At 57.9% G+C, this 27,605-nt stretch overlaps 9 protein-coding genes across 10 annotated transcripts; 3 read left to right on the top strand and 6 right to left on the bottom strand.

The window, feature by feature from the left end:
• Positions 1–409: 409 nt before the first annotated feature.
• On the bottom strand, positions 410–2,815 carry INV1 (Beta-fructofuranosidase). Its single transcript, XM_047987912.1, has 2 exons — positions 2,012–2,815; positions 410–1,914 (listed from the first exon to the last, which is right to left on the bottom strand). Exons 1-2 carry the CDS (start codon positions 2,519–2,521, stop codon positions 619–621), a joined length of 1,806 nt encoding a protein of 601 aa, XP_047843902.1. The 5' UTR covers positions 2,522–2,815; the 3' UTR covers positions 410–618.
• Positions 2,816–4,811: 1,996 nt separating this feature from the next.
• Positions 4,812–9,076, top strand: CHS2_1 (Chitin synthase). Its single transcript, XM_047987911.1, has 3 exons — positions 4,812–5,377; positions 5,909–7,590; positions 7,646–9,076. The coding sequence occupies exons 1-3, from the start codon at positions 5,238–5,240 to the stop codon at positions 8,818–8,820; spliced, it is 2,997 nt and encodes a 998-aa protein (XP_047843901.1). The 5' UTR covers positions 4,812–5,237; the 3' UTR covers positions 8,821–9,076.
• Positions 8,846–14,520, bottom strand: MET5 (Assimilatory sulfite reductase (NADPH)). The gene is made up of 4 exons (XM_047987910.1): positions 14,262–14,520; positions 13,928–14,076; positions 9,383–13,759; positions 8,846–9,312 (listed from the first exon to the last, which is right to left on the bottom strand). Exons 1-4 carry the CDS (start codon positions 14,353–14,355, stop codon positions 9,283–9,285), a joined length of 4,650 nt encoding a protein of 1,549 aa, XP_047843900.1. The 5' UTR covers positions 14,356–14,520; the 3' UTR covers positions 8,846–9,282.
• Positions 14,521–14,819: 299 nt separating this feature from the next.
• JDV02_006507 (uncharacterized protein) lies at positions 14,820–16,465 on the bottom strand. The gene is made up of 2 exons (XM_047987909.1): positions 16,219–16,465; positions 14,820–16,121 (listed from the first exon to the last, which is right to left on the bottom strand). The coding sequence occupies exons 1-2, from the start codon at positions 16,261–16,263 to the stop codon at positions 15,381–15,383; spliced, it is 786 nt and encodes a 261-aa protein (XP_047843899.1). The 5' UTR covers positions 16,264–16,465; the 3' UTR covers positions 14,820–15,380.
• A 154-nt stretch (positions 16,466–16,619) lies between these two features.
• RKI1 (Ribose-5-phosphate isomerase) lies at positions 16,620–18,230 on the top strand. Its single transcript, XM_047987908.1, has 2 exons — positions 16,620–17,543; positions 17,611–18,230. Exons 1-2 carry the CDS (start codon positions 16,841–16,843, stop codon positions 18,048–18,050), a joined length of 1,143 nt encoding a protein of 380 aa, XP_047843898.1. The 5' UTR covers positions 16,620–16,840; the 3' UTR covers positions 18,051–18,230.
• Positions 18,148–19,661, bottom strand: ryh1 (GTPase Ryh1). Its single transcript, XM_047987907.1, has 6 exons — positions 19,258–19,661; positions 19,168–19,193; positions 19,008–19,096; positions 18,823–18,952; positions 18,465–18,743; positions 18,148–18,408 (listed from the first exon to the last, which is right to left on the bottom strand). Exons 1-6 carry the CDS (start codon positions 19,302–19,304, stop codon positions 18,353–18,355), a joined length of 627 nt encoding a protein of 208 aa, XP_047843897.1. The 5' UTR covers positions 19,305–19,661; the 3' UTR covers positions 18,148–18,352.
• Positions 19,662–19,777: 116 nt separating this feature from the next.
• Positions 19,778–21,410, top strand: JDV02_006504 (uncharacterized protein). Its single transcript, XM_047987906.1, has 2 exons — positions 19,778–20,134; positions 20,202–21,410. The coding sequence occupies exons 1-2, from the start codon at positions 19,980–19,982 to the stop codon at positions 21,355–21,357; spliced, it is 1,311 nt and encodes a 436-aa protein (XP_047843896.1). The 5' UTR covers positions 19,778–19,979; the 3' UTR covers positions 21,358–21,410.
• JDV02_006503 (uncharacterized protein) lies at positions 21,331–23,954 on the bottom strand. Its single transcript, XM_047987905.1, has 2 exons — positions 21,680–23,954; positions 21,331–21,609 (listed from the first exon to the last, which is right to left on the bottom strand). The coding sequence occupies exons 1-2, from the start codon at positions 23,724–23,726 to the stop codon at positions 21,593–21,595; spliced, it is 2,064 nt and encodes a 687-aa protein (XP_047843895.1). The 5' UTR covers positions 23,727–23,954; the 3' UTR covers positions 21,331–21,592.
• An 876-nt stretch (positions 23,955–24,830) lies between these two features.
• On the bottom strand, positions 24,831–27,521 carry URK1 (Uridine/cytidine kinase). 2 transcript variants are annotated; one of them, XM_047987904.1, is made up of 9 exons: positions 26,710–27,521; positions 26,567–26,644; positions 26,443–26,492; positions 26,237–26,381; positions 26,131–26,173; positions 25,987–26,072; positions 25,833–25,902; positions 25,538–25,769; positions 24,831–25,472 (listed from the first exon to the last, which is right to left on the bottom strand). In XM_047987904.1, exons 1-9 carry the CDS (start codon positions 26,878–26,880, stop codon positions 24,989–24,991), a joined length of 1,359 nt encoding a protein of 452 aa, XP_047843894.1. In that variant the 5' UTR covers positions 26,881–27,521; the 3' UTR covers positions 24,831–24,988. The 2 variants fall into 2 exon arrangements, with proteins under 2 accessions (XP_047843894.1, XP_047843893.1); XM_047987903.1 differs by having other exon boundaries at positions 24,831–25,769; positions 26,710–26,986; positions 27,053–27,521.
• Positions 27,522–27,605: the final 84 nt, after the last annotated feature.

The following is a 27,605-nucleotide window of genomic DNA, read 5'->3' as shown; positions in this document are numbered from 1 at the left end:
CGCCATGCGCTGAAACAGATGGGATGAGTGGGAGGCTGGATGGCTGGTGGCTGGTGGGCGAGTGCCCGCACACCTTGGAGGCTCGTCGACGTCCACTGGAGGAGGGGACGGGCGTCATTCAGTGGAGGGCGGGATCCAGGGGCCGCCTGGAGCCCAAGCTGGAGTGTGTGGTGCTGGCTAGGTTGCCCGTGTGTGGCTGGCAAGTGGGCGCATGGGGCTGGGCCGGATGGGCAGTGCCTGAGAGTGGCGGTGCTGCCTCTCCCCATTCTGGCCTCCACCATTTCCGTTTTAGTGGTTGTATTTTTAGCACTTCGACGGCACTAACTATGTACCAAGCAGCTGTTGACACCTTCACGTTACGAGCTCGGCATCTGGGGCACTTGAAGCACTCAAAGTGTAGCATCTGCATCGTTCGTCCGAGCTACGTATGTACATACTTGATGACATTGTACCAACTTAGTGCTTCATCTGCCGCCCGGGCCATCGTGACTCGCCACTGTCGGCTGGCCTGGCCGAGCCCCGCCTTCCCAACGCGAGCACAAAGAGCCGGCATCCCCCATTTCCTACCTGCGGCAGTATACCTTCCTTGCCCCTCACACGGCGTCGCCACCGTCTCTCTCATCGCCAGCCAGGCAGCATGCGCCTCAGGTCCTCGGCCCCCGTGTCCCTGCTCGACTGGTTGCCGTGCACCAGCCCGTCGCTCGCGTCCTCCATGCCCGCCCAGGCGCTGCGGAGCGCGTTCACCCGGATACTGACGCGCGCCCCCGCGGGTAGCTCCGAGGTGGCGAAGACGGCGAGCGTCAGCGGCTGCGTCGGGAACAAGGTGGTGGTGGCGCTGTCGACGCCGCCGTCGAGGAAGAGCTCCAGCACCGAGCGGTCCAGGACGCCGCTCATGGTCCACGACCCGCCCGAGACCACGACGCTGGTCGACGCCTTGTCCGTGAAGAAGACGTTGTCGAAGCCCCGCGCGACGCCGCCGCGGTCGACGAAGAAGGTCGGGTCGCCGCCAAAGAACATGCCGCCCCGCACGTACTCGCCGCTCACGGGGCTGGAAAAGGTAAAGTTGGCCGTGGCCCGCGGCGAGATGCCGCCGGACGACGCCTCGGGCAGTAGCCCCGTCACGTTGAGCTCCCAGTACAGGGCGTTGGACGGCACGTCGGAGAAGTCGACCATGGTTGTGCCGTTGGCGACGCTGTTGTTGGACGCGAGCACCTCTCCCATGACGGGGCTCAGGTCGTACGGCGTCGTCACGAGCTTCCACCCGACGCGCGCCGACTTGGCGAGGTGCGTCCGACGCGGGAGGCTCATGGCGCTGCGCCAGCCCTCGTCGGCCGTCGGCACCGTCTGCGTGTACTGCCAGTTGGACGCCCACGACATCAAGACGGGGTCTTGGCCGTCGGGGCTGCCGTAGAAGTACTGCCCGGCGTAGCTGTCCTTTCCAAAGTCGGCGATGCGGGCCGCCGCGTCGACGGCTTCAAAGTGCGTGCCGTTGAACGTGCCCGGGAAATACTGCGCAACCGAGCCCCCCAACGGTGCGCCGGGGTTGATGGAGACCACCATGAGCCACATGTCGTCTCTCCTATCACCCTTGTCATCCACGTGCGGCATCCTGACGAGGTTGGGGCACTCCCATTGCAGACCCAGGAGCCCATGATGCGAAAAGTTGCTGGCTGGCGTCCAGTCGATGAGGTTGGGGGAGGTGAAGATGCCCACGGCAAAGTCGTGCGGGTAGGCAACGGCCATGACCCAGCGGTCCCCGTGCCGGACGACTTTGGGGTCGCGGAATTGAGGCGAGTTGCTGGGGATCACGGGGTTGCCATGGTAAGGGATGAAGCTGTAGCCATTGTCGTAGGAGTAGGCAACGGCTTGCGTCTGCGGGCCCGCGTTGCCGTCCTGGTCGAACTCGGCCAGGGTCTTTTTTTTTTTTCGGTTAACCGGCATCAGCAATTATGGTTGGAGAAAGAGAGCGTTCATGCATACATGAACCATGGGATCAGAACGGCCCACTTACATAGATTGCGACCACGCCGTTGGTCTGGTTGGGGAAGAAGCCGGACGTGTTGTTCTCATCTACGACGGCACTCCCGGAATAGACGTAGACGTTCTTCCGGGGCGGGAACAGGGCTATGGGCTGGTTCACCCAGTGGTAGAGATCGTTGGAGGTGGCATGGCCCCAGTGCTGGTTGCCGGCCACGACGGCGGTTGGATTGTACTGGTAGTAGAGATGCCAGGTGCCGTTGCCGTCTCGAAACATGCCGTTGGGGTCGTTCATGAAGTGTGTCGGCGGCGAGAAGTGGACTTGAGGCCGATGCTGGCCGCGGTAGTCGCCCACAATGGGCCTTCCGACCGTGACGTTGGGGCCGACATAGGCGCCTGCCGGTGTTGTTGTTGTTGTTGTTGTCGCGGCCGGGGCCGCCGACGTCGAGGACGACGATGAGTTGACCGACGACTGCGCGAGGCATGTGCCCGCAACGAGCTGCAGGGCGCCGCAGAGGGCCGTCACACGACGTAAACTCATCATGGATGCGTATCACTGTCGCAGCGGAACGGCGGCGTGTGGTGGTGGTACTACTGCGCAACGGCAATCCAACGGGAGCATCAACCACGCGGGAGGACAGGAGCTGCTTTTAAACGGAGGCATGTCGTCGGAGGTCCGCTGGTACGGACTAGGTCCCGAGTTTGTCTGTACTATACTACGAGTACGCAGTACGAACCTACTACGAGTTCGGCCAAGGCTAGGAAGGAAGATGGAGCCGGCAGCGCGGCGAGGCCATCGTCATTCGTCGAGAGCCGGTCCGACGGGGGGCTGTCTCGGGGGCAAGCAAGCAAGCAGCCATTGACGAACTGGACTCTTGGTCCAGAAAGCTTAACCGGCGCCCCAGACTAGTAATCGGCGAAAAGGCGGGGAGCCGTGGGCCGGCCGTGCATGAAAAAGCTGGGGATGAAGGGCGTCGTTTGTTCGGAGACACTACGTTACTACCTACGTAATGAACAGCTGGTTGTGCTCTGGACCCCGAAAAAAGGTGAGCGGGAGCAGTGTTGTGGAGAATGGATGGCGCATGGCTGAATTCTGATTCGAGCGCAACAGCGCAGTACGTTACGAATACTACCCGCTGTAGGTAGATGGGCTTTGCATGCTTGTTTGCCGCGAGAGGATGACAAGGACAGGCCTGCTTGTCAGGGCTCGATAGCGTCGTGGGGTTTTTTTTTTCGGTCCCAAAGGCCAAGCTATAACTCAGTAATGATATGGGGGCTTTCACTGCCAAACATGACTTGCTGCTGCGTGTGAATATGCTGAAGGCGGTTGGTCAACACCCAGCCACGTGCGCAATAACTCGCACACGTGGACGGTAGGTAGGTTCCTCTTGTTGGAGCCTTGAATCATGGCAGGCCGGTACGCATTGTGGGGCGAAAGAGTCTGGTTGCTTAGTAGGTCTACGATATATCTTGGCGTGCAAATGTGTCTATGACCCGAGGGTCATGACGCAACTCATGACCGCGAGAGAAGAAGCAAGCATTTAGATTGCATGATGAATCGATGAGGGCCATCAGAACGTTTTTATTACCGTGTATAATTTATAGGGCTGAGCAGGTGGTGGTGTGGCGGATAAAGCGCCCGGCACGCAGCAAGGATTCTTTGAGTGTTTGGAGCCCGCAGCACGTTTACCTTCATGTTCGCTCATCGATGGGACATTCAGATCAAGTTGGCGAGGCGCTTGGTTTGTATGTACGTAAGAAGTATAGAACTACGTGTCTCTTGACCAGCAAGCCCTTTCTTCTCACCGACCCCGTTGATGAGCCGCCCATCCATCGGCCGCTCACGGAGCCAGCTCTCCTCCCAGCAATGATTCATGCCCGGCACTGATGTCCCACGCGCGGGATTGGGGCGTTGGATTGGCCGGCGCTTCGACTCCAGGCGATGGTCTGCAACGATGGGACGGGGGCGGCCAGACCCGTTCCTCCTCCTCCCTTGTCAACGAAGACTATCAGTAGTAGTACTTCGTACACGAAGAACAGGACCACGTACAAAATTTCAAGCAAATTCGACATGGATCTCTTGTCGTTCTTATCAAGGTAGGACAGAAGCCCTGGCAGTGATTGCTTGTCGCGGGATCAAAGCGCGTGGGAAAACATGGTTTCTTATCATTGTTATGAGCACCGTCATCATGCTCTTCTTCACCGTTACGTCTCCCTTCACCCCCCACCACCTCCGTGTCGCAGCAACTTGAGCGATCATGACAGCCTCCCGAGCTAAGTCTCGGTCTACGCTGTGTAATCCGTGTTGGTTATTTGACGCGGCCGCGGCTGGAGGAAGAGCATGATGCTGGAGCGTGTCGCGGCCTGCAACGCGATAGATGCCAGCCAATTATTCCGTATAGAGCCCTGGGGTGCTCGAGATCAAATGCCGAGCAGTCATGTCACGTCCAACGCTTTATAAATGCTCCCCATCACGAGTAGAGGAGGAGCATGGCAGTTTCCCCCCCGGCGGGGGTGGTCATTGACCGTGCTAGCCCGTACAAATGCTACCGCACATACGAAGTACACAGTACGAGCCGTGCGCTGAACTCCCATTTTCGGCCCGAGCACAAGGGCCTTGTGCTGCGGTACTGAGTACGTACCAGGTGACGGGTGGGGCTGCAGCTGCAAGGTGCCCAGGGCTGGGATGAACTGCAGAGCCGCCCCTCCCTGCTGTGCTCCCTGCCAAGTTCCAGGTGGGTGGTGGGTTACAGGCGTTGCCGGGTCAACCCTTTGGTGCACAGCCGCCCGCCCCGTCTCACCATCAATCAATGTTGTTTGCATCAACCCACAGAACAGCATTGCGCCAGCGCACCTCAGATACTGGTGGTAGGTACTGTTGGTTCCCGTGCCTTGCCCAGTGTAGGCGCCGGGCGCCGGTTCCGCTTGCCATTGCCCATCTGTGTCCCTGGGCGAGCTTGTCCAAGGAAGGAGCCGCCATCGCCCTTCCCAAAAACACCCAACCTCACTCACCCTCACCTACTTCGTAACCTCGTCACCTTATTACTCTGCTTCGCCTGCTCCTCGCCTCCTCCTCCACAACTCTCCTGCTCGTGCGAAGCGTCAGCATTTTCTTCCCCAACACTCGCACCCACGCCGGCGAATTGAATCAGTAGTTCTGTCGCCCGTCCTTCCCGACTGGAGCTCGTCTCCAGCAACAGCATTCCAAACCTCCCGCGGGCGCCCGCCCGCCCGCCGCACAGCACAACACACGCTCCACCATGGATCGACCAAACACTCCCTCGAGGCCGCCGGACTATAGTCTGCCCAGCTATGATGATGATCATGATACTCCTACCGGCCAGAATTCCGCCGCCGTCAGGCTTCTAACTTCCGTCGAGGACCCCGTCGATAGTGCAGCGTACGTTGAGTCCCCACTCCCTGCTCTTGCAAGTGTTGTTGTCCGTGGATTCTCTTCTTCCTCTTCCTCTGCTGCCGCGTCTCCGCCCCATTGCTCCCACAAGACGTCGACCTCGCAATCGCCGACTCACCGGGGCCCTGCCTTCACGCATGTGCCAATCTCCACAGGGAGCCAAGGCGATAGCGACACGAATACGCCCAGACCTGGCCAGGCAGTCCCGGCGTCGTCCTGCGACAAAATCGAGCTGCGGGCGATTGCACCGAAGATCTTGCCGCCAGCTCCCGCACATCAACGTCACGAGGGTCGCAGCCAGTCTGCAAAGTTGCAGAAGAGGCTACAACACGAGCCGCCAGACCTCGGCCTTGCCCCTATCCGAGAGGCTCTGCCATTCATACCAGACGGACCGAGTGACCGTCTGCGACTGCGGCTCCAGCGTGTTACAAAGCCGCCGACGCTGCTGTCGTCGGCCTATCGCGTTCAAGCTCAGGCAAACATGGCCAAGAAATCACGCTCACACCGTCCACTTCCTAGTACCCGAGCTGCTCGTCGCTCATATCAGCCGAGCGTCACTGAGGCGCATTCGCGATCCAACTCCATCCTCGACGACGCACCCACCATGCCACCGCCGGATTCAACATACGTTCCTTTCGCTAGCAGGGAGCCGGGCACCCCTCGCCGACCCTGGACCCCGTCCACAAGGTCGCCCGAATATTCGAGACCGCCTGCCTCCACCGTCTCTTACGAGCCCTCGGACATCAACGGCAGCCCCAGGCCCGGTACTCCGTCGTCCCGTTATGGCGGCAGCCCACGGCGGCCACTGCCGCCGGCGCCTCTCTTCTCAAACTCAGCGCGACACTCGGAGGCTTTTGCCGACGACGCAACCGTATCTATCCCCCTCGGCGGCAGCGACGATGTCTTTGGACCTGGCTCTGGCTCGGACCTGAGCGACTCCCGTCCACTTCCAATGGACCGCGACTCTTTTATGTCGGCCTCCCAAGAGACACTGAGCGAGGAGCCCGAGGCGTACGAGAAATTTGAGCATTATGGTCCCGCGCCAGATGGTGCGCAAGAACGACGTGGCGTCCGAGCGCCGCAAATGTCCAAGAAGGAGGTGCAGCTCATCAACGGCGAGCTGGTGCTCGAGTGCAAGATTCCCACCATTCTCTACAGCTTCTTGCCCCGCAGAAGCGAGGTGGAGTTCACACACATGAGGTATACGGCTGTCACCTGCGATCCCGACGACTTCGTTGAAAGAGGCTACAAGCTACGCCAGAGCATCGGCCGAACCACAAGAGAGACAGAGCTGTTTATATGCATCACCATGTACAACGAGGACGAATTCAACTTTACCCGCACCATGCATGCCGTCATGAAGAACATTGCCCATTTCTGCTCACGCTCCCGCTCCCGCACCTGGGGTGAGAATGGCTGGCAAAAGATTGTCGTCTGCATCATCTCCGACGGCCGCGAAAAGATCCATCCTCGCACGCTTGATGCCCTTGCCGCCATGGGCGTCTATCAACACGGCATTGCCAAAAACTACGTCAACAATCGTGCCGTCCAGGCGCACGTGTACGAATACACGACACAAGTCTCCCTTGACTCTGATCTCAAATTCAAGGGAGCTGAGAAGGGCATTGTTCCCTGTCAGATGATTTTCTGCCTCAAGGAGAAGAATCAACGCAAGCTCAACTCGCATCGGTGGTTCTTTAATGCCTTTGGCAAGGCTCTCAATCCTAACGTCTGCATCCTGCTTGACGTCGGCACGCGCCCCGGTGGAAACTCGCTCTACCACCTTTGGAAGTCGTTTGACACCGACTCCAACGTTGCCGGTGCTTGCGGAGAGATCAAAGCAATGAAGGGGAGGCTGGGATCAAACCTGCTCAATCCCCTTGTGGCGTCCCAAAACTTCGAGTACAAGATGTCCAATATTCTAGACAAGCCACTGGAATCCGTCTTTGGGTACATTACGGTTTTGCCCGGTGCCCTCAGCGCCTACCGTTACCATGCCTTGCAGAACGACGAGACAGGCCACGGACCATTGAGTCAGTACTTCAAGGGCGAAACTCTGCACGGCCAACATGCCGATGTCTTCACCGCCAACATGTATCTTGCCGAGGATCGCATCCTATGCTGGGAGTTGGTGGCCAAGCGAGGCGAGCGTTGGGTGCTAAAATACGTCAAAGGCTGCACGGGCGAGACGGACGTTCCCGGTAAGCTTCGTGTAGTTTTACTTTCCCCGTCACTTCGTCTCTAACGCAACTCCAGATACGGTTCCCGAGTTCATCTCGCAGCGTCGACGTTGGCTCAATGGCGCCTTTTTCGCTGCCGTCTACTCCATCGTCAATGCGCGGCAGATCCTCACAACAGACCACACCATTGCTCGCAAGGTTCTTCTCTTCATCGAGTTCATATACCAGACCATCCAGCTCCTGTTCACGTACTTCTCGCTGGCCAACTTCTATCTCACATTTTACTTCGTTGCCGGTGGCTTGACGGATCCCCTGGTGGATCCCTTTGGCCACAACATCGGAAACATATTCTTCACCATCCTGCGGTATACGTGCGTGCTGCTCATTTCCACCCAGTTCATCTTGTCCCTCGGCAATCGACCACAAGGTGCGCGAAAGCTGTATCTGGCGAGCATGATTATCTATAGCGTCATCATGGCCTACACCATTTTTGCGGCGATATACATTGTCACGCGGCAGCTCGTCGCGAAGCGAGATCATGGCGAGGACCTCGTCATTGGCAACAACGTCTTCACAAACCTCATCGTCTCCATGGCATCGACCGTGGGCTTGTACTTCCTCATGTCCTTCCTCTACCTGGACCCCTGGCACATGGCAACGTCATCGCTCCAGTACTTCCTCCTGCTGCCCAGCTACATCTGCACCCTGCAAGTTTACGCCTTCTGCAACACACACGATGTGACCTGGGGAACCAAGGGCGACAACGTCATCAAGACAGATCTCGGCGGCGCTGTTGGCAAAGGCCAAACCGTCGAGTTGGAGATGCCCAGTGAACAACTCGACATCGACAGCGGCTACGATGAGGCGCTGAGGAACTTGCGAGATCGCCTTGTCGTCCCCAGTCCGGGCATCAGCGAGGCCCAGATGCAGGAGGACTACTACAAGAGTGTGCGGACGTACATGGTGGTGACGTGGATGATCGCCAACGGTATCCTCGCCATGGCTGTCTCGGAGGTCTACAGCAACAAGGGCATCGGCGACAACTTTTACTTGCGATTCATCCTGTGGAGCGTCGCTTCCCTCGCCGTCTTCCGTGCCCTTGGCTCGACCACCTTTGCCATCATCAATGTCGTCAACATCATCGTCGAGGGCAGGATACGCATGAGCATCAAGATGCCGCAGTGGATGGGCGGCATGGGTAGTAAGCTGAGCGAGACGGTCAGCAGCGTAGGGAGCAGTCTCAAAAGCTGAGGCGCCCGGAAAGATGGTTGCGCATGGTTGGATTGGTAATTTGGCTCGTCGGGCATTGGGTGCAGGGCGTTGATGTGTGTGTTTTGGTGAACCGGATCTGGGTCGCTGGGTGATGTCGAGGCTATATGTATGATGGTATGCTGCTATGCAAAGCGGGAATGATAATCAATGCCGCCGTATTGCATCCCTTGCTTGTGTCGGGCAAATGCTTTGATTCCGCCCATCAGGGTAGGAAACTCGTCGGGCCACAACGGACCTTGAAATTAACATTGTACCCCGGACAAATAGCGTGGTAACGGCGGTGCATTCAGCCTTTGCTTGTTCCGTTGTTGTTCATTGTCTAGTTCAGATTCATTTCCGCCTTGTACGCCAACCAGATACATCTATCCTTTTCCTACTTGCACAGAAATCAAGCTCCCATATCCCAAGGACCTGACTGAGCCCGCACATTCACGCCAGCGTCTACTCTTCGTCAGATTCTTCTTCCGCGACCTGTCATTCAGTGATTAGTTTTCGAACCAAGGCCTCTCTGCGTCACACATCACGGATGGGTTGAGCTTACATTGTCGTGGAAGTCCCGTCCGTCTGTCGTCGCCTTGATGACGCCAGCCCGGATGCAAAAGTCGCCAAACTTCTCATCATCGTGCCTCTCAAGCGCATAACGCTTCAGGAGCGGCTTCATGATGGAGAGAATCTCCTCCTCCTTGATGCTCGACCGGAAGAGCTTGTTCAAGCGTTGACCGTGGTACCCACCGCCCAGGTACATGTTGTATGCGCCGTACGCCTTGCCAACAAACGCCACCTCGGCGAGCCACGGACGAGCGCAGCCGTTCGGGCATCCCGTCATGCGCATGACAATCGAGTCTTGACGAAGCCCGTTCTCTTCCAGGCAGGCTTCCAGCTTCGAGATGAGGACTGGCAGATATCGCTCAGACTCAGCCATGGCCAGGCCGCAGGTGGGGAAAGCCACACAGGCCGATGAGCTGAGACGAAGGCCGGAAAAGTGGATATTGTCAAGCTTGTACTTCTTCATGAGCTCCTTCAGTGCTGGCAAGTCCTCATCCTTCACGTTGCTGAGGATCAGGTGCTGGTTACCCGTCAGGCGGAACTCGCCCTTGTGCACCTTGGCAATCTCGCGCAGGCCAGTCTTCATCTGGAACTCGGGTGTGTCCTCGATGCGACCGTTCTCAATGAAGAAGGTGAAGTGATTCAGCCCGGTCTCGTCCTTTTGCCAGCCAAAGGTATCAATGTTGCTCTTAAACTCGAAGGGGCGCTCCTTGGCAAACTTCTTCCCCCACAGCTCCTCCACCTTGCCACGGAACACGTCGACGCCCATGTCGTCGATGGTGTACTTGAGGCGGGCATGCTTGCGGTTTTTGCGGTCACCGTTATCTCTCTGAACCAGCATGATCTTCTCACACACGATGTGCGCTTCTTGGGCCGTGCAGTACCCAAACATCCGGCCGGTCTGAGGGTACGTCTTCTTGTTGTTGTGGGTGGCGCCCATGCCACCGCCAGCGAGGATGTTGAAACCTTCCAGGTTCCCGTCCTTGCCCTTGATGGCTATCAAGCCAATGTCGTGAGCATAGACGTCCGTGTCATTGTGTGGTGGAATGGCAATCGTGATCTTGAACTTGCGGGGCAAATATGTCGGACCGTACAGCGGCTCGAAATCCTGCACGGCCTCGCCAGCAACTTGCATCTTCTTGTCATTCTCATCCGTCAACCAGATCTCGTGGTAGGCGCTGGTAGAAGGCAATAAGTGATCGCTGATCTTCTGCGAGCAAACGTACACCTGTCTGTGATACTTGGACTGAGTCGGAAGCGAGCTGCACATGACATTGCGGTTGACGTCGCCGCAGGCAGCGATCGTCGTCATGAGAGCACGGTTGATGGCCTGCATTGCAGGCTTGAGCTTGCCCTTAACCACGCCATGGAATTGAAACGTTTGTCTCGTCGTGAGCTTCATGGTCTCGTTGCCCAGGGCATTGCTGATGTCGTCCATCTGCACCCACTGCTGAGGCGTGGAAACACCACCGGGAAGCCTGCACCGGATCATGAATGAGTATGCAGGCTCCAGACCCTGTGCCTTTCTCTCGTCACGGACGTCACGATCATCCTGCATGTACGTGCCGTGAAACTTGGTCAGCTGCTGGTCGGAAGCCGAAATCGCGCCAGTCGTAGGGTCATTGAGTCCCTCCACAATGGTACCGCGGAGGTAGTTTGACGCAAGCTTGATGTCTTCGTTGGTGATTGGCGGTGGTTCCTCCGGCAGCCCGTCAACCTTGTCCACGCCCAGGGCCTGCCAGACCTTGGGCTCCCATTCCTGGTAACCAGTCTGATAGCCATCGGGATCTTGATCATCGCCGAGACCAATATCTGCAAAACGCTTGCCACCGAGGTTATTCAGAACCCGATCAAGATCTTTGGCTGGCTTGTTGTAGTAAACCCTGTCCTCCTTCCTGGGCCAGTAGTGGCTATCACCCAGTCCAAACACGGAGAAATTGACCGTTGCAAGGTCAAGCTCAGTGTTGTCCTTGATGGCGTCCCAGAACGGCAGCCCGTTCTGCGGGAACTCGCCCTGACCAGCAGTCGAGGTCACAAAGACAATGTTCTCTTCACCGGGTAGGTCCTCGAGGGGGTAGTCCTCCATGGCCATAACAGTGGTCTTCAAGCCACGAGCCCTGCCCCTGTTGCCGAGTCGCTTGGAAATGCTGGCGGCATTTCCGTTATCTGACGCGAATAAGATGGTCAAGGGAGCGCCCAGGAGACCTTCCAAGAGCTGGTTGTAGGCATCCTTGGCTTTCCTCTTCTGCTGGGCTCGAACTTCGGTGCCAAAGTCTTGTGCCAGGGTGGCAGCAAACTTGGGCTCCTTTCGCATCAACTGCGTGAGCTGGTTGTCCCTGGCCAGGAAAGTCTTGAGCTCCTGCTTGATGAGTTCGGAGTCAAGCGAGAAGTTGGGCTCGCCCTTCTGCTCATTATTGGGGTTCCATCTATACAGCGGCCAGTAACCGGCGTCAACGGCCTTCTTAGTCTCCTGAAGAACCGTCAATGGAGAGTCGGTCTCGCCGAAATAAGGCAGGTAAGCCAAAACGACCGATGGACCGTCAAACTTGTCGGCCTCGAGCATCGCCTGTAGCACCTGGGTGTAGGAGCTGTAGACGGCCGTTGATGCGACATAGGCATTTCCAAAGTTCATGGCATACAGACCAATATCCTTCTTCCGCCGGTTGGCGTCGGCTACAGCCTTCTCGGAGTATGGGGTGGAGTCGATGATGAGCATGTTAACGTTCTCACCAGAGGCGAGGACGTGGTGCACTCCGGAATTCCCGAGATCGTAAGCCCATGCGTCAGAGCCGGTCAGCCACAGTGATTCTTTGCGAAACAAGTTGCTCTTGGACAGTAGGGCTTGAGCGGCGTCAGATCCATCCGCTTGGAGGCGTGAGATGAGCTCGTCGGCTATCTCGCCAGACTTTGCCTGGTCGTCGGCATTTACCGCCCAACGTGCTAGCCAGCTCTTAGGTTCTTCCGTCTTGAACGAGCCGTTGCTCGCAGAGTCCTTTACTTGGTTCACAAAACGCTGTCGGTATTCCTTTCTGGCCAGCAGGGAGCCAAATCCGAACTCGGGGCTCGCAGAAATCGTAGCAGAAACTCCAGCATTCTGGGCTCTGAGGGCGTTGGCAATATACGTCCGGCTTCCGAACAGCTGGTCCAGAATCTTGGAGTACGCAGTCTCGAGCTGTGGAGACTGCAGGCCGTATTCCGTGGCCTGCGGTGGAACATCCTTCACGCCAACTTCGAGGTTCTGAACCGGCTTCTCCGAGGTGAGATTCTGCACGACTCCTCTGAGCGCTTGGGTTGCGGTCTCCGACGCAATATAGCCCAGCTGATAACCCACAATGGCCTCGACACCACCGGGACCCCGATTGACGGATGATAGGACGTCGACAAGGAGGGGTCCCCATTTTGTGGTGGCGCGCTGGATCTGTTCCAAGACCGCAATTCGCTTCACAGACTGAGGAATGGCCTGGACAAGCTTGGAGCCGATCCATGGTCGATAAAGGCGGGGGGTCAGAATGCCGACGTTGGCGAAAACATCATCCGGCTTCGCGTGGCCAACGGCGTCGGCAAAGAGGCTCGTATCAGAACCGAAAATGAAGAGGCAGTTCTGGGCATTAGGAGGGCCCGTGTATTCAAAGGCATTGTACTGTCGCCCCAGTGCCGTCTTGATGTGGGACCAGATCCGGGTAGCGCAGGTATAAATGTCCTCCGAGGTGACCTGAGGGGGCACAGCCTCTACCGTCGTGGCAACCGAAGAAGGTGCAACGGGCGTAGATGACTCGCTGGCATCGCTAGACTTCACCGACGTGCCAGTAGATGTCGCCTTGGAGGCATCGGCGCTGGTAGGCGGCTGGAGTCCGACGTTCTTGGTTGAGCCACCGTTGAGAGTGGCTTCCGGATGGTCGGAGGAGACAGCAACGTGGCCATCATCGGCATATATTCCCGTGGCGGATATGCCACCCGACTGAAAGCGCCTCACACTCTCAATGTCGATAATGTCCCGGACAACCGCGGCATCCTCTGCGGCGATGGGCTCGTCATGGGCCGAGGTCTCGGGAGCGAAGAAGTGCACAACACCCTTTCCAGTGCGCACGGCCAGTGCATGGGCCGTAATGGCCATGTCCTGGGCCTGCTGCAGGGTTTCCGACTGCACGAAAGTCCATCCCGAGTTTCGAATAGCGGTGATGGCTGAATAATCGGCGCGGCCGCGAGGCTGAAGGGACACGTGGAGGACGACGGGGTAGTTTGCGAGCTTGTATAGGTGGGAGATGGCGGGGAGAAGAATGGTTGAAGCGGTGGTGACGGTGACGAGCTTCCCAGAGCGGATGGGGGCGAAGACGGAGAGCAGCGGGTCGGCATTGTGCCGAACTGGTTGGATCTATAAGCCCAGCGGCACTCGTCAGTTGGATGAGCCAAAAAAACGAAATAATGTCTTGGTGGATGGCAGGAGGGCGTGTCATGTTTCCGCATTGGGTTCATCTCAGGTGCTTGAATCCCATGCAATCTGTCGTGCCGAATCATCACATGGTGGTAGACGATGACTTACATCGGGGACAGAGTCTGGGGTGGCGGCAACCAGGCCGTGGTCTTTGCGAGCCGCGTATCGCTTCAGGTGTGTTGAGAAGTCGGAGTCGACCGCAAGCGACGGTTGCACCGAGACGATGACATCGCTAGACAGGTAGGCAATTCTGGCAACTGCAATTGCATTTCTGTCAGTCGCCCCTCGCGGTCGCGGATTGCATCTGATTCTGGGGGAGGGGGGGGGGGATAGTGGGCTGGCTGCTGCTGCCCACCGCGGGGCAATGGCGACAGCAGCTTCAAAGACGGCTCTCTCTCTGCACCAGGGGGGCCGAGGAACGCGGGACAGGGCGACGACGTACCAGCCTCTTCAGGCGTGCCAACTCGGTGCGAGGATGAAGCCTCCATGGTGCCGTCTCCTGGTGGCGGGTTGCTTGACCTGAAGAGAAAAGCCATGGCCACGCGGGTCTGGGCGAGCAAAGGTATTAAGGCAGGCGAGCAGGGCAGGTTGGCAGTCCGTCCGGAGAAAGAAAGGGTCCATTCCTCTCACTCCCGTGGGCCATGGATGAAAGGTGGATGTGCCCGCCGCCGTGTCTCGCCTGGTCGCGGCGGGCGCCTGCCTGTCTGCGTGTGTCTGCCGCCGCCGACCACCCGGTATGCCGCCATACGTGGGTGCGTGCGTGCGTTCTTGGGGTACAGTACCTGTACCGCAGTGCCTCAGATGCCGCTACCAGTGGGCTGCTAGGAGCGCGGCAGCAGCGTCGCCCAGCGTCTCCTCCGGCTCCTAACCAGACAGAGGTCGCAAGTAACCTCCGTGAGGCTAGGCGCCGCCACTGCCTGCTCCGTGGGCGGGCGCCGGCTCCACCGTGGGCTCCCTTGGGCGCTGCCGCGCTGCCAGTTCGCGGGCTCCCGGCGGGCCACTAAGCTCCATTCCCCGCATGCCCGCCAGTTTTTTCGAGAATTGCGTGATCGCCTAGCGCTGCCAAACGATTGCGAGATCGCACATTACAAATTTCTATCGTCGCATTTGCGGCTGGTCCAGCACGCACCACCCCGGACCGCCCCCCCAAGTCTAATAAGTGTCGCTCCTCCGACTTCCGGGCCCCGACAGTCCGACAGCTTTAATGATGTGATGCCTCATGACCCGTTTCCCCTTCCCGAATGCCGGCTGCTCGGCCCACCGCCCCGTGGGCCATGACCGACGCGCCGTAGACATTCCCTGTGTTCATACAGTACTGTACATTATATGCATGATATCCAAGACGTAAACGGATTCCGCCCACGCTCCCCTGCCCCCGGCCCACGCCTACCAAACGACTTTGCTGCAGATGGTGATACGTGGAGTTCAAATCGCGTCATTCAACCCTGGCCCGGTATGGATTCGGCGCTTTCTGCTGCTGTTGTTGTCGTTGTTGCTGCTGCTGCTCCTGCTCCTGCTCCTGACGCCATACCGGACCCAGGGCCAATACAGCAACGGGCCGTCAAACCTCGCCCGCCAGCGTGCCGCCGGCATGTGGCTTGCGAGTGTGCGTACTTCTCTCCCAATCCTCCATCTCGGCAATATCCAGCCAGTAGCCTCTGCCAAAGGACACCATCAGCCGTCCCAGGCGTCCCCTTCGGCCGTCGCCGTCGGGAAGATCCTCGGCGAACGGCCCGTCGTGTTCATCTACTCCAGGGCCCTCAAGGATCATCAGCTGCATGTACTTCTGCAACACCTGTCGAGCGAACGCCATGGCCACGACGCTGAAGTACACGCGGATCAGCGTGAAGACAATGATCAGTAGCATGCTCGTCGCGGTCTCTTGCGGGACCACTTTTCCATGCATCTCCGTCTCCCTTCGCAGACCATCCAGCCCCTCCACGACGAAGCCAGGGAGGGAGGTCGACGGTCTCGGCGAGCCATCGCCATCTGCCGTATCGCTGGCAAAATACCACTCCAGTCCGAAGGCGGCTGTGTAGGCCCCGTTGAGGAACGTGTCGAGGATATACAGCCATGCCAGCGCAAGGCACTCGAATGGGCTTTGTTTCCTGATGTGCGGGATGAGGTATACCAGCAGGCATAGCACGCCGATCGAGTAAACGTAGGTCGAGAGCTGCAGGAGAGAAAGCTGGTAGCCGGTCAGGATGGCGAGCAGCCCGTATACACCCGTCACTTTGTTGAAGATGAGGGCCAGCGATATGAGCTCGGTGCCTGTTTGAAGACTAATGAGGCCGAAGAGGCTCTGTGTGCAGCGTGTCAGCGTGTGCCCGCTCGAACAAACAAATGATCGCGTCTGGTGCTGTCGCCCGACGCTTCGTCGCCTTTGCCAAAACTCGTACCTGGGGGCGCGGTGTCCGCAGACATAGCCGCGTGAACTTGGACATTGCGGCTGCGCGCGACAACGAGACGTCTCGTTAGTCCAGCCAGCAAAGCACTCGCGATACCGTGGCTGCCGTCGTGTGCAGCGAAGAGGCTGGTGATGATGATGCAGATATTGGACGACTGGCCAGGGGTCTCTTGTTCCTAGTCCCCACTTCCCGTGGCTGCCGACGCGCACGCAGCAAAGCAAAGGCAGCGAGGCGACCCGCGTCAAGAGGGTGAGTAAGCGAGCCGCCGACTTCTTGCTTGTCCACCTACGTAGCTCTGCTGCCGAGTTGTCATATCACGTGACGCGACTGGCTGCATGCTCAATCGACTGAAAGCGGATCTCACTGGGGCCGGTAACGTCACTGTGGGTAGGCGACGATGCTGCTTCCGCCAGACGACTTGGGCATCCTCGGATGACCTGGGCGCCCACAATTGAATTGTCGTGCCGTAATCCCACACGTGGACGCCTATACTTCCCAACACCGTACAAAGTAACATACGAAGTACGTAGTGACTTCCCGGCTGATCAATTGAGCCCGCCTGCGCTGCGCAAGAACAACGAAGCGTGCTGCTGTCGTCCCATCGGCTCTTCATATGCCGCGTCTGCTCACCCGTCAGAGTCAGACCATTGAGAGCCTCGCAAAAGCTTTTCACCCACTCTCGTTCGCCGCAACGCCAGCATCAGCCGCCACCGCACCTCTTGGATCCAGCCAGTCTCTCAGACGGACTTTAGCTGCATCGACCTTCCATACCGCCCATCCTCGCGCCACATCTTCCCGCACAACGAACCGTCTCCAGCTGAAACCTCGACTACCCTACGCCGACAATTGCACTGACAGCCGTGCCCGCATCAACCCCCGACCCAGAGCCACGCAGTTGCGAGCCATGTCTGACGCAGCGACCGCCGCGCAGCTCGTCGAGTCTGCAAAGAAGCTTGCTGCCACCCGCGCAGTCGACGAACACCTTCTGCCTTCGTATAAATACGTTGGCATTGGGTCCGGCAGCACTGTCGTCTACGTCGTCGAGGCCATCGTGAGCAAAGGCCCGGCTTTTTACAGCGGCATGACCTTCGTGCCCACGGGCAGCCAGTCAAGAGGATTGATCAGAAACGCTGGTCTGACACTATGCAACTTGGACGAGCGGCCCGTCGTCAATAGTAGCCCAGTCGCCCTCGATGTGGCCTTTGACGGCGCCGACGAGGTTGACAAGGACCTGAACCTGATCAAGGGCGGCGGAGCCTGCCTCTTCCAGGAGAAGCTGGTAGCAATTGCGGCTCGCAAATTCATTGCTGTGGCTGGTGTGTATCTGATGGGCTACCCCGCCTGATGACTGGAGTCTGATCTGTGCTCACTAAATTATTGCAGACTCCCGCAAGCAGTCCGACCGGCTCTGCACCAAATGGAGGGCCATCCCTATCGAAGTCCTCCCCTTGGCCGCTCCCAGCGTGCTCAACCGCCTTCACGCCATGGGCTCTCCCGGGGCCGCCGTTCGCTCCGGACTGCCCAGCAAGGCTGGGGAGTGTGTGACGGACAACGGTATGTGGATCATTGACGCGCCCTTTCAGCCACTTCTGCTGCCGAGTGAGCTCACCCCTGCCGTCAATGGCAAGGGTGCCAACGGTGTCTGGGAAATCAACACACTGGCGGCAGAGCTCCTCGCCATCCCCGGCATTGTGGAAATTGGTCTCTTCCATGGCTTCAACGGCGAACAGGCCCTCGGCCTCGGCAAGGAGCTTCAGGCTCAAAAACCGGTCGCCGCCTATTTTGGGATTCCTAACGGTGAGGTTGAGGTGCAGCGAGCATAGAGCCAGCAGTGCACAAATGGAAACCCCAAACCGCCCCATTCGGACGATGCGGTACTGCATGCGCTTGTTCTCACCAGGGACCTCCGCCTGGTATCTTCCCACGCGCGTATTCGTAGTATTAATGATGATGCATGCATATGTAGCGATAGTTGGCTCGTTGTCCCTACGGTATTATACAAGCCACATGCGCCAGACGTCCACTCCCCCACCCCCGCTATGCAGGATATCCTATCATATGGGCTTCTTTGCACCATTTCCACACGCGCCAGTTCATGACACTGGTTCATGCGCCAATAGTGGTGTTAACATGAGCAGCCCTCCTGCGCCGGTTGTGTCGTGTTCGTCTTGACGTCAATCACTGTGCACGCAGTTAGGACGCTTCTGCCACCATGTAAACGCGGAGGGCCATCTTACTCTGACTCGAGGCTTGGGCAGCCGCATCACTGCCTTCCATGCCCGGGAGAGCCTGTGCTATCCTCTTGAACAAGTTCTTCACGTTGTGGCCAAGCTTGGCGCTGGTTTCCATGAACATGAGGTTGTTCTTCTTGGCTTCGTCTTCGCCTTGCTGGGTTGTAACTTCGCGCTTGTCGTTCAAATCGGTCTTGTTGCCCACGAGCACGATAATGACGTCGTTCCCTCGCTCCGCTCGGACGTCGTCAATCCACTTCTTGGTGTTTTGGAACGACTTGGCATCTATTCACCAAGCACCTGTCAGCACGACTGGGAAACGAACACTCGCTCAAATTGGTACTAGTCGACAGGAAGGACAAACTGGATATGTCGTAGACAACTACCGCCACGCTCGAGTCGCGGATATAGGAGGGGATGAGGCTTCGGAACCTCTCCTGACCCGCAGTATCCCATAATTGTAAGCGGACAGTCCTGTCCTCGAGATACATCGTCTGTATGTCTGTCAGCATGATTGCCGCACACACCACTGCTCAGCAACTCTCCCACCTTCGACAAGAAATCAATGCCGATGGTGGCCTGGTACATGTTGTCGAACGAGTCGTACATGAACCTCGTGATTAAAGAAGTCTTTCCAACTAGAGCGAACTGGCCGTTAGCAGGTAGTCACGGCCGCTGACCTCCAAAAAGGGGTGGCGCTGCTTCATACCACTCTGCTCCCCCAGAAACACCAGCCTGGTTTCATTGTGTTAGCGCGCCGCGTCTCTCTACCGTTCTTGCAATTCGACGGATCGCGTACTTGAATTTCTTCAAGGGGTTGTTGTAAGAACCACCGGCCTGCGCCATTTTGACGAGTCTGCGCCAGCACGGCTGGATTGACGATGGCGACGAAGGAGAGTTGTGGCCGACTGTGGTTGGGGGCCCAACGGCGGCGAGTGAGTGGGACGCGACAAGGGGCAAGCAGCTGGCAGTCCGACCGACCGAGGCTCCGCCTCGTCCTTGCTGTTCGGTCGCGTGCCACAGAACAAAGGGAAGTTCTTTCGCCGCCAGCGATGCGACTCTGTTTGAGTGGTTGTGATGTCGGTAGGTGTTCTGTCGCTAGCTGAAGGCGGGTCGCAGACGAGGTGGTATGCGGTGCAGCATCAAGTTGCCTAGGTGGCTTGGGAGTAAGGTAGGTAGCTACTAAACGGGGGATGCTGTCGACCCGCTGCTTGGCCGCTGACTGTACCAAGCAGGTACGTGCGTCAATGCCCGAGGCCGCACGTGGTGATAAGAGGCGGGTTGGCCGTCCCACCGTTTTTATCTGCGCTTCCGCCTCCGTTCTTTACGGTCTGGCCTTGGCTGGGACCCCTCTGGCGGCAAGTCTGCGCCCCACTAAAAAATTGGTTACCCTCACCGTCCCCGTGTGCAAGACTTCGCCTGCTTGTTCCCTCTCTGCGCTTCCCATTTCACCTGCTGCAAGAGTTCTCCTTATCTCATTTGCAGGACCGTCTCCGCGTCCACGGTCGCGCATTCTAAACCATGCCAGTCATAAAGGGGCCCTCCTCGGGCTCTGGGGACGCGCCTAAACAGCACAGCCAGCCGTCCCGAAAAGGCAAGAAGGCGTGGAGGAAGAATGTCGATGTGACCGACGTCCAACAGGGTCTCGAGGAACTAAACAAGGAGGTCATTCGCGGGTAAGCCTACTTCGATTGGCGATTGGTGTCTTCACTGCGCAAGCGTCTTTGCTCACATATCTGGCAGCGGTGTCATCAAGGAGAAGCCTTCGTCGGAACTCTTTACCATCGATGTCGCCCGAGGCACCAAGGAAAACGACAAGACTAAGCATGGCAAGAAACTGCTCAAGGCCGACGAAATCATTGCAAGGCGCTCTGCAGTTCCGGCTGTGCCGATGCGCAAACGAGCCGGAGACAAAACCACTGACGGCTTGCTGCCTACGAAGCGGCAACGCACCGACTGGGTGCCACACAAGGAGCTCGCCCGCCTCCGAAGGGTTGCCGACGGGCAGCACGAAACTACCGTTGTGGCCAAGGACGCCACGTTTGACATCTGGGACGCGCCCTCAGATGTCGTGGCCGAGACAGCCTACGATTTTCTGCCTGAGAAGCAAGTGGCTAAGCCCCCCAAGTCGATCAAGCAAGCACCACTGTCCTTGACTGCCACGGGCAAGCATGTCCCAGCCGTGCAAGCCCCGAGCGGAGGGTATAGCTACAACCCTGCTTTCACAGACTACGAAAACCGGCTCGCCGAGGAGAGCGCCAAGGCTATAGAAGCCGAGAAGAAGCGGCTCGAGGCAGAGGAAGCCGAACGAGTGAGGCAAGAAGCGGCTGCTCGTTCTGCTGCGGAGGCCGAAGCCGCCGAGGAACGCGCCAACATGTCGGAATGGGAAGAAGATTCGGAGTGGGAGGGCTTTCAAAGCGGTGTCGACGACGACAAGCCGGCGCAGAAGCAGCCCAAGCGCAAGACACAAGCCCAGCGGAATCGCATCAAGCGAAGAAAGGAGGAGGAGCGCCTGGCCAAACACAAAGCCGCGATGAAAGAGCGCCGGGTGCAAGAGCAGCGCATCAAGGCGATCGCCGAAGAGGTCGCGGAGCGCGAGCAACAAAGGGCTCTCGCTTTGGCTGAAGACTCGGATTCGGCGGGCGAGGTCACGGACGATAAGCTGCGAAGGAGACAGCTCGGCAAATTCAAGCTTCCTGAGAAGGACCTGGAGTTGGTTCTTCCGGACGAGCTGCAAGAATCGCTGCGGTTGCTGAAACCAGAGGGCAACCTGCTCAAGGACCGATACAGGAGCATGCTCGTGAGGGGCAAGGTGGAGAGCCGCAGACACATTCCTTTCAAGAAGCAGGCAAGGAGGAAGCTCACGGAGAAGTGGACACACAAGGATTTCGTATTATAGTGGCTCAGTTCATAGCTGGCGTTGTTCCTGGAAACATGAGAGACAAGCGGCTGAGATCGGTCGCCCACCCTCTGTTCTGTTGATCTGTATTTGGGGCCGTGAACTCGCGCTACAGTACCGTGCATCTAGTATATCGTCGCAAGTACAACACCCAGCAATCATGTCTGCTCGCCGTCAAGCAGCTGGGTCTTTCATGATTCTATGTTCCCATCGGGTCCAGCCCACAAATGCGTGCTCAGAAGCTCATCAAATCTGCGCCAAAGGTTAGCCAGACACGTTTCTTCTCGGATGGCTTCAATGCGACTTGTGCCTCGCCACTTACCTCGTCCAAACAGGCCTCTCTTAGCCCAGTCCATGGCCATCAGCGACCGGGTCCGGAAGCTCACGCTCTGCGCAAAGTAGACGGACCGCCAGGCGTACACTGCCCAAAGACCGCCAGCCACGCTCCATCCCTCGCCGAGGTCGAACACGGCAGAGTTCCCAATGTATGCCAAGCTACCCAAATGGTGGTACTCGAATGCCTTGTACACTGCCGCATCCACGTCACCCTCGCGGATGTCGTTGGCGGACAGGCCTTCCGACAGGCGGGCCAGCTTGTTGAACTTCTGCGCCAAGTAATGCCCTTGCTGGTGAGCTCGCTGTGCCGTGGCTGGCAGGGACGTCAGCTTGCTGTCGATCTGCTTCAACAGCTCGCGCAGCTCGCCGAAGTCAAGCGTGCCAGACTGATCCTTGTCGAACTCGGCGAAAAGCTTGTCCAGGCGCTTTAAATGGTTGATGGCTTGAGGAAAACGCTTCTTGACGTCTTGAGCGACCTGACGCCAGTCACTGAAGTGTAGCTGCAGAGTCTCTGGATCCTTGCCTCGCTTCCAGGCGAGAGCCCGCAAAAAGGTGATGATATGATCAGCGACATTGTTCTGAACCGTGGAGCAATCCCCAATGGCGTAGACATCGCCCAGCGGAGTGCCATTTAGGCGTAAGTGGGTGTCTGTCTCTAGGGCGTGACGGTTCGTCTGGAAATCCCCAAGCTTGCGCGACAGCTTCTGGCCAAGAGCAGTGGGCGAGACACCGGTAGACCACAAGCAGAAGCCAATTGGCAGTTCCTTGGTGACGAGGCTTCCATCCTCTTGCTTTTGCGTGAAAATGATCTTGTCAGGCTGCACCTCCTTCACCCTCGAGTTGGTGAGGACTCCCACTTGGTCGCGAGCAAAGCGCTCCTCGGCATACTTTGATACGGTCTCGTCATACGTGTTGAGGATATGACTCCGACTCTGGATGAGATGGACAGAGATCTCGTTTCTCAGCAAGCGCGGGAAATGGCGGGTCAGATCTTCGTTGAGCAGGTCATACAACTCGGCGGCAAACTCAACGCCCGTGGGGCCACCTCCGCTTATGACAAAGGAAAGGAGACGGCGGCGCTCATCGTCGGGCGTGGTTGGGAGACATGCGAGCTCGAGGTTGTGTATGACCTTGTTGCGGATCTTGCGGGCGTCGTCGATGTCCTTGAGGAAAAACGCGTTTTCGAGTCCCTTGACTCCATGCGGGTTGGTGACTGAGCCGACGGCAATCACAAGCTTGTCGTAGGGCACGTAGAAGCGCACTTCGTTGCCCTTGTGGTCTAATTGGGATACCTCGATGAGCTTGTCGGAGAAGCTGATGTCTTCTGCCTTGGCGCGGACAAAGTGTCCGTGAACACGACTTAGGATGCGGCGAATGGGCTCGACAAGAGAACGAAGCTCGAGTGTCCCTACCGTGGCCGAGGGTAGCATGGGTGTGAAGAGGAAGTAGTTGGTTGGGGAGATGACCGTGACGTGATAGTCATCGGGGTTCAGCTCCTTGAGCAGAGCAACACCGCCCCAGCCGCCACCGAGTACGACGAGCTTGGGCTTGTTCTTGGTGCGCTTCTTCTCGTCGCAGTCGTCGTCGTCGATGAAGACCTCGGCAATTGGCAGGTTCTTTGGTCCGCCGCGGCGTGGCTGGAGCGCCAGCTGGGAGACGTCAATATCGCTCTGGGTGGCATGCTCCTTGTAGGTGCTAGCGTCGTAGAGAAAGAAGCCAAGGACACCGACGCCAACGACGGTAATGGAGATGCCAACCCAGGCGGCGGCCCTGTAGCAGAAATTGAGGATCCAGGAGTTGGCTTGCGGCAGCGGCTTGCCTGAGAAGATGGCGCGGGTTTGGCGGCCGAAGAGCGTGGGCGGCGAGCGGCTCCCTGCCGGTCTTGGCAGCCTGGATATTGCGCGAGCCTGAGCGGGCGGACCATATCGCAAGGCATCGAAGAGACAGCTGCGGGCTTGTGGCCGGTTCTTCGCAGCGAGGCGTAGCACCACCGCCGAGACTGACCCCGTTGGCGGGCGCATGGCACGCTGCATGTGTGTCGCGCGGGAGACACGGGGGGGGGGGGGTTTGGAAGAGCTAGCTCAGCGATGCGACTCGCCGCAACGACATGCCCAGACGCGCTGCGCGGGTCGAGCGGTGCGGAGGTGTGATCAAAGGCTTGTGTGCGCTCCCGTACCCGAGCTTGCAGAGACGCAACAATGGTGAGGAAAGGGAGAAACGAGCGTGAGGCTGGACGACCTGCCTGGTGGTGAAGAGAGTTGATCAGGACGCGAGCGCGGACTGGCAGGGACCGAACCGCCGACGCCTGTGGCGTCATAGGCTTGTAGTGCACCTGGCACACCTCACTGGCGAATGTCCAGCCAGCCAGGCCCGCCGGTCCAGTGGGGTGGAGACCTGGAGGTTCCTTTAGGCTAGCGCCCGCAGTGACCGGCGAAGGCGCTGTGCCTTGGAGCCTGCCCGGCAGCTACCCAGGCTGCCTTGGATAGAGGCACTAAACCGCCCGTACTGCAGTTCCAATTGCCTCCACTGCCCGTACCTGTACGGGTCCGTACTACCTCCACCTAACTCGGGCAGTACCTTACTAGTAGGACCTGCGGAGTGCTCGCTAGATTAGTTGGCACAGTCATTAGAGCTGGAGGCTCCGACCGATCCGTGAACCGTCCAAGTCGCGAAAAGCGGGTGTGGTTTGGCCCTTGCCCAACCTTCGGCCATGGATGCCTCTTCTTCGTAGTGCCTCCTTATCGCCACTGTCCAGGTCCTACGAAGTACGTGTGCTTTGGATGGGGCTGCTGTATCAGCGGGCACTAGATACTAGGTAGGTCAGTACAAATAACCAGGTACGAAGCTCCAAGTGTAGGCATTAGGTGCGCACTTCTGCCTTAAACCTACACGTCGAGATGATGCGCATCGATCCACCGAGTTGGTTTCCAGTTCCACTGCCGCACCTGCTGTGCGGGCTGCAGGTCAAGGAAGTTCGGGCCGTTTCGCTCTTGTCATGTCCACAGCGAGCGCCCCGGCTCGGGAGTGGCGGCGGTTGACAAGGGGCCCGGGCTCGCCGGCCACGACAGTCGGTCTTCGGCATTCTAAGCCGACACCGGCGCCAAGCACACCGGCGCGGAGCAAAGGTACCATCATCACCTTCCCGCTCGCTCTCCAGTTCCCGGTCGCAACGAGAGCTACAACAACCCCGTACATTTCGCATTCATGCAAACGCCTCATATGCTGGTAAGCTAGACTAGCCATGTTCGCCCGCTGCATCTCTGGGTCAAGTCAGGGAACCCACGATCCCGCCATGTCAGCATCGGAAATACCGCTTCTCAACCCATCTCTGCTCCTGATCCCTCAGCAGGTTGCACACCACGACTGTGATTTCTGGGAACACAGTCATCAGACGGTGTAGCCCCAAGCGTCCGGCAGAGTAAGTGGCCAGAACGATCCTCTCCAGGGCCACTCCGTGATCGACCAGAACCTGCACCGCCATGAGCGCGGCCCCTCCGCTTGCCATCTGGGTATCTAGGAGCAGCACGCTTTCATGCTTGTGAATGTCGTCTGGCAACCGCAAGTAATGGAGTTCGGGCTCGCCGGTGGAGTAGTCTGACTGTATCAGAAGTCGCCCCGTTCGGCAGTCCGGAATTGTCTTCCGGAGGGCCGGCTCAAATGCCGAGCCACCTCGGAGAACGATTACGGCACTGACTTCCCCCTTCGACTTCAGTCCCTGATACTTGTATCCCTGAGGCGTTTCGATTGTCGTTGCTGTGAATTGTACGTTGTTGAGTGCCCTGGGCAGTTTGTCAGCAGGCCAGCGGCTATGGCGTGTAGCTGCGGATCGATCGCAAAAACCCACTGTTCGACGATGAGAGCCGCCAGCCGATCAAAGTAGAAGATGAAGTCCTCGGCAGAGGTATCAATGTTCTGGAGGATGGTATTCATGAATTTGAGCTGCGGCGTTTCCCCCAGCACAACCACTCTGTCGCTGAGCGGCTGCTCCTTGCTTGCTGCTTCGAGTCGCGAAAGCTCTTCACGATGATGGGTTGACTTTTCAAAAAGTTTTCTCTCGATGAATTGTACCATCATGTCTGTGCGTTCGCTGTCAGCAACGGATACGCGAGAGCTGAACTCGAGTGCCCCAGCGGACTTACCCAGGGCCACTCGATTCTCGATGCCTCGTGGTACAATCAAATCGGCGACCTTCCTCTGAGGCTCGACGTACTATTCGACAAGAATTGTCAGCAATACTTTCAGCGAGGAGCTTTGTGCCATGGAGGGAACGTATGATGTCGAGTAATTGAGTACCTTTTCGAAGTTTGGCTTGACGAAGCCGAACCACTGCTTGACACAGCCCTCAATGTCACGACCGCGTTCCCGGACGTCCCGGACAACTTGATGAGGTAAGTCAGCGAACGCTGCCATGGTCCTATACCAGAAGTGAGTACTTACTTCTTCGCGCCAGACATGTATCAGCATCCGCTTCGCAATAAATCTGCGTGGCTGTTACCCTGCGAATCTAGATGTAGCTATCGGCCTGCATGCTCGAACAACTTACGCCCATGTCAAGAAGTTCCGTGACCCTTGGATCGTACAAGGCAAAAATGCCCTCCAATATCAGAACATGCGGCGAATAGATGGAGGTGGTGTGTTCCAAGCGTTGATGCTTGGCGAAAGAGTAGACTGGAATTTCTGCGCGTTTCCTGTAACTCGCCCATTAGAATATGATGAACCGCGCCATCCGACGGGAACAAGGAATATTACCCTGCCTTGAGGTCTCGTAGACGTTCAACTAGGATGTCAAAATCGATGGCCTTGATTAGGCTTCAGGTCAGCAGGGGAAGAAGCTTGGCGAGGAGCCAGGTGGTGTCCACTGGGGAGGCGTTACCGCAGGAGAGTCGAAGTCGTACTCGTTGGCGAACGCCAACTTGGATTGCTCTGGCGTCAGAGTCTTGTAAAATGAGTCCTGGGAAATTCTACGTCAGCTGGGTTTCCGAGAGCCTCCTGACAAGCCTGCGAGGTAGCCTATACCATGGACAGAATCACAACCCAGGGAAGATTAAGCTTCCTGACGATCGCCTGAGACAACGTCGACTTGCCGGAACCAGAGCTGCCTGCAACGCCAATGATACTGACATCGGCCCATGGCGGAGAGTAGTATGCCCGCTTCTGAACGGTGACATGGCTCTCTAGCCCAGACATCCTCACGTGCCCCAGCGGACGGCTCGTTGGTGAGTCCAACTCGAGCGCGCCAGGAGCCTCGGCCACGGGCCTGACACTCGCTTACAGTTTCGAACGAAGGCTGGTTCTAATCAGAGGGAAAAGTTATACTTTTGTAGCCTGGCTGTAGTGGAGGGCTGTGAGCTGAACTGACGTCTGGTTCGCCAAGGCAGCGGAGTGCTCCAGCAGACAAATTGGTTGCTCGTCTTTTCTCGGTAGGCGCCCCAGCCTCGGCGGCGCGGTTCAAGATGGTGACAGGACGCAGATGGAAGACAAGCAAAGGTCAATGTTTGTGTAAACGAGCACCAGGACCTCGTTGGAAGCCCCAGTCTGAAGAGGGACATGTCAAAGGTAATCACGGCGCGCAAGGGTCCAGCCTCCAGAGAGGAACAACCGAAGACCAGCCCCGCAGAGTGGCCGCGAACTCGTGGCTTAACCAATCGCAGACGATGCACGAGCTCCGCCCCATGCAGAAAGGCGGACACACGAGCAAAAAGAAGAGCATCGCGGCGTGAGGTACGCAAGGTACGTAGTAGTTGCACGTATCGTGGGCGTCCCGTCAATTTGAGTGCCGATAAGGGCAAACTCTGTACGTGAAGCCAGTGTGGTGGGATGAGGGAGCGAAAAGTGGTTGATGGCAGACACTGTACGAAATATATAGTATCGTATACAGTATACATATACACGTGCAATGTACAGCCTACCTG

Source organism: Purpureocillium takamizusanense, chromosome 6, assembly GCF_022605165.1.
Source record: "Purpureocillium takamizusanense chromosome 6, complete sequence".
In the NCBI taxonomy this organism is placed as follows: Eukaryota; Fungi; Ascomycota; class Sordariomycetes; order Hypocreales; family Ophiocordycipitaceae; genus Purpureocillium; species Purpureocillium takamizusanense.
This window is presented reverse-complemented; position numbering and strand designations above follow the sequence as displayed.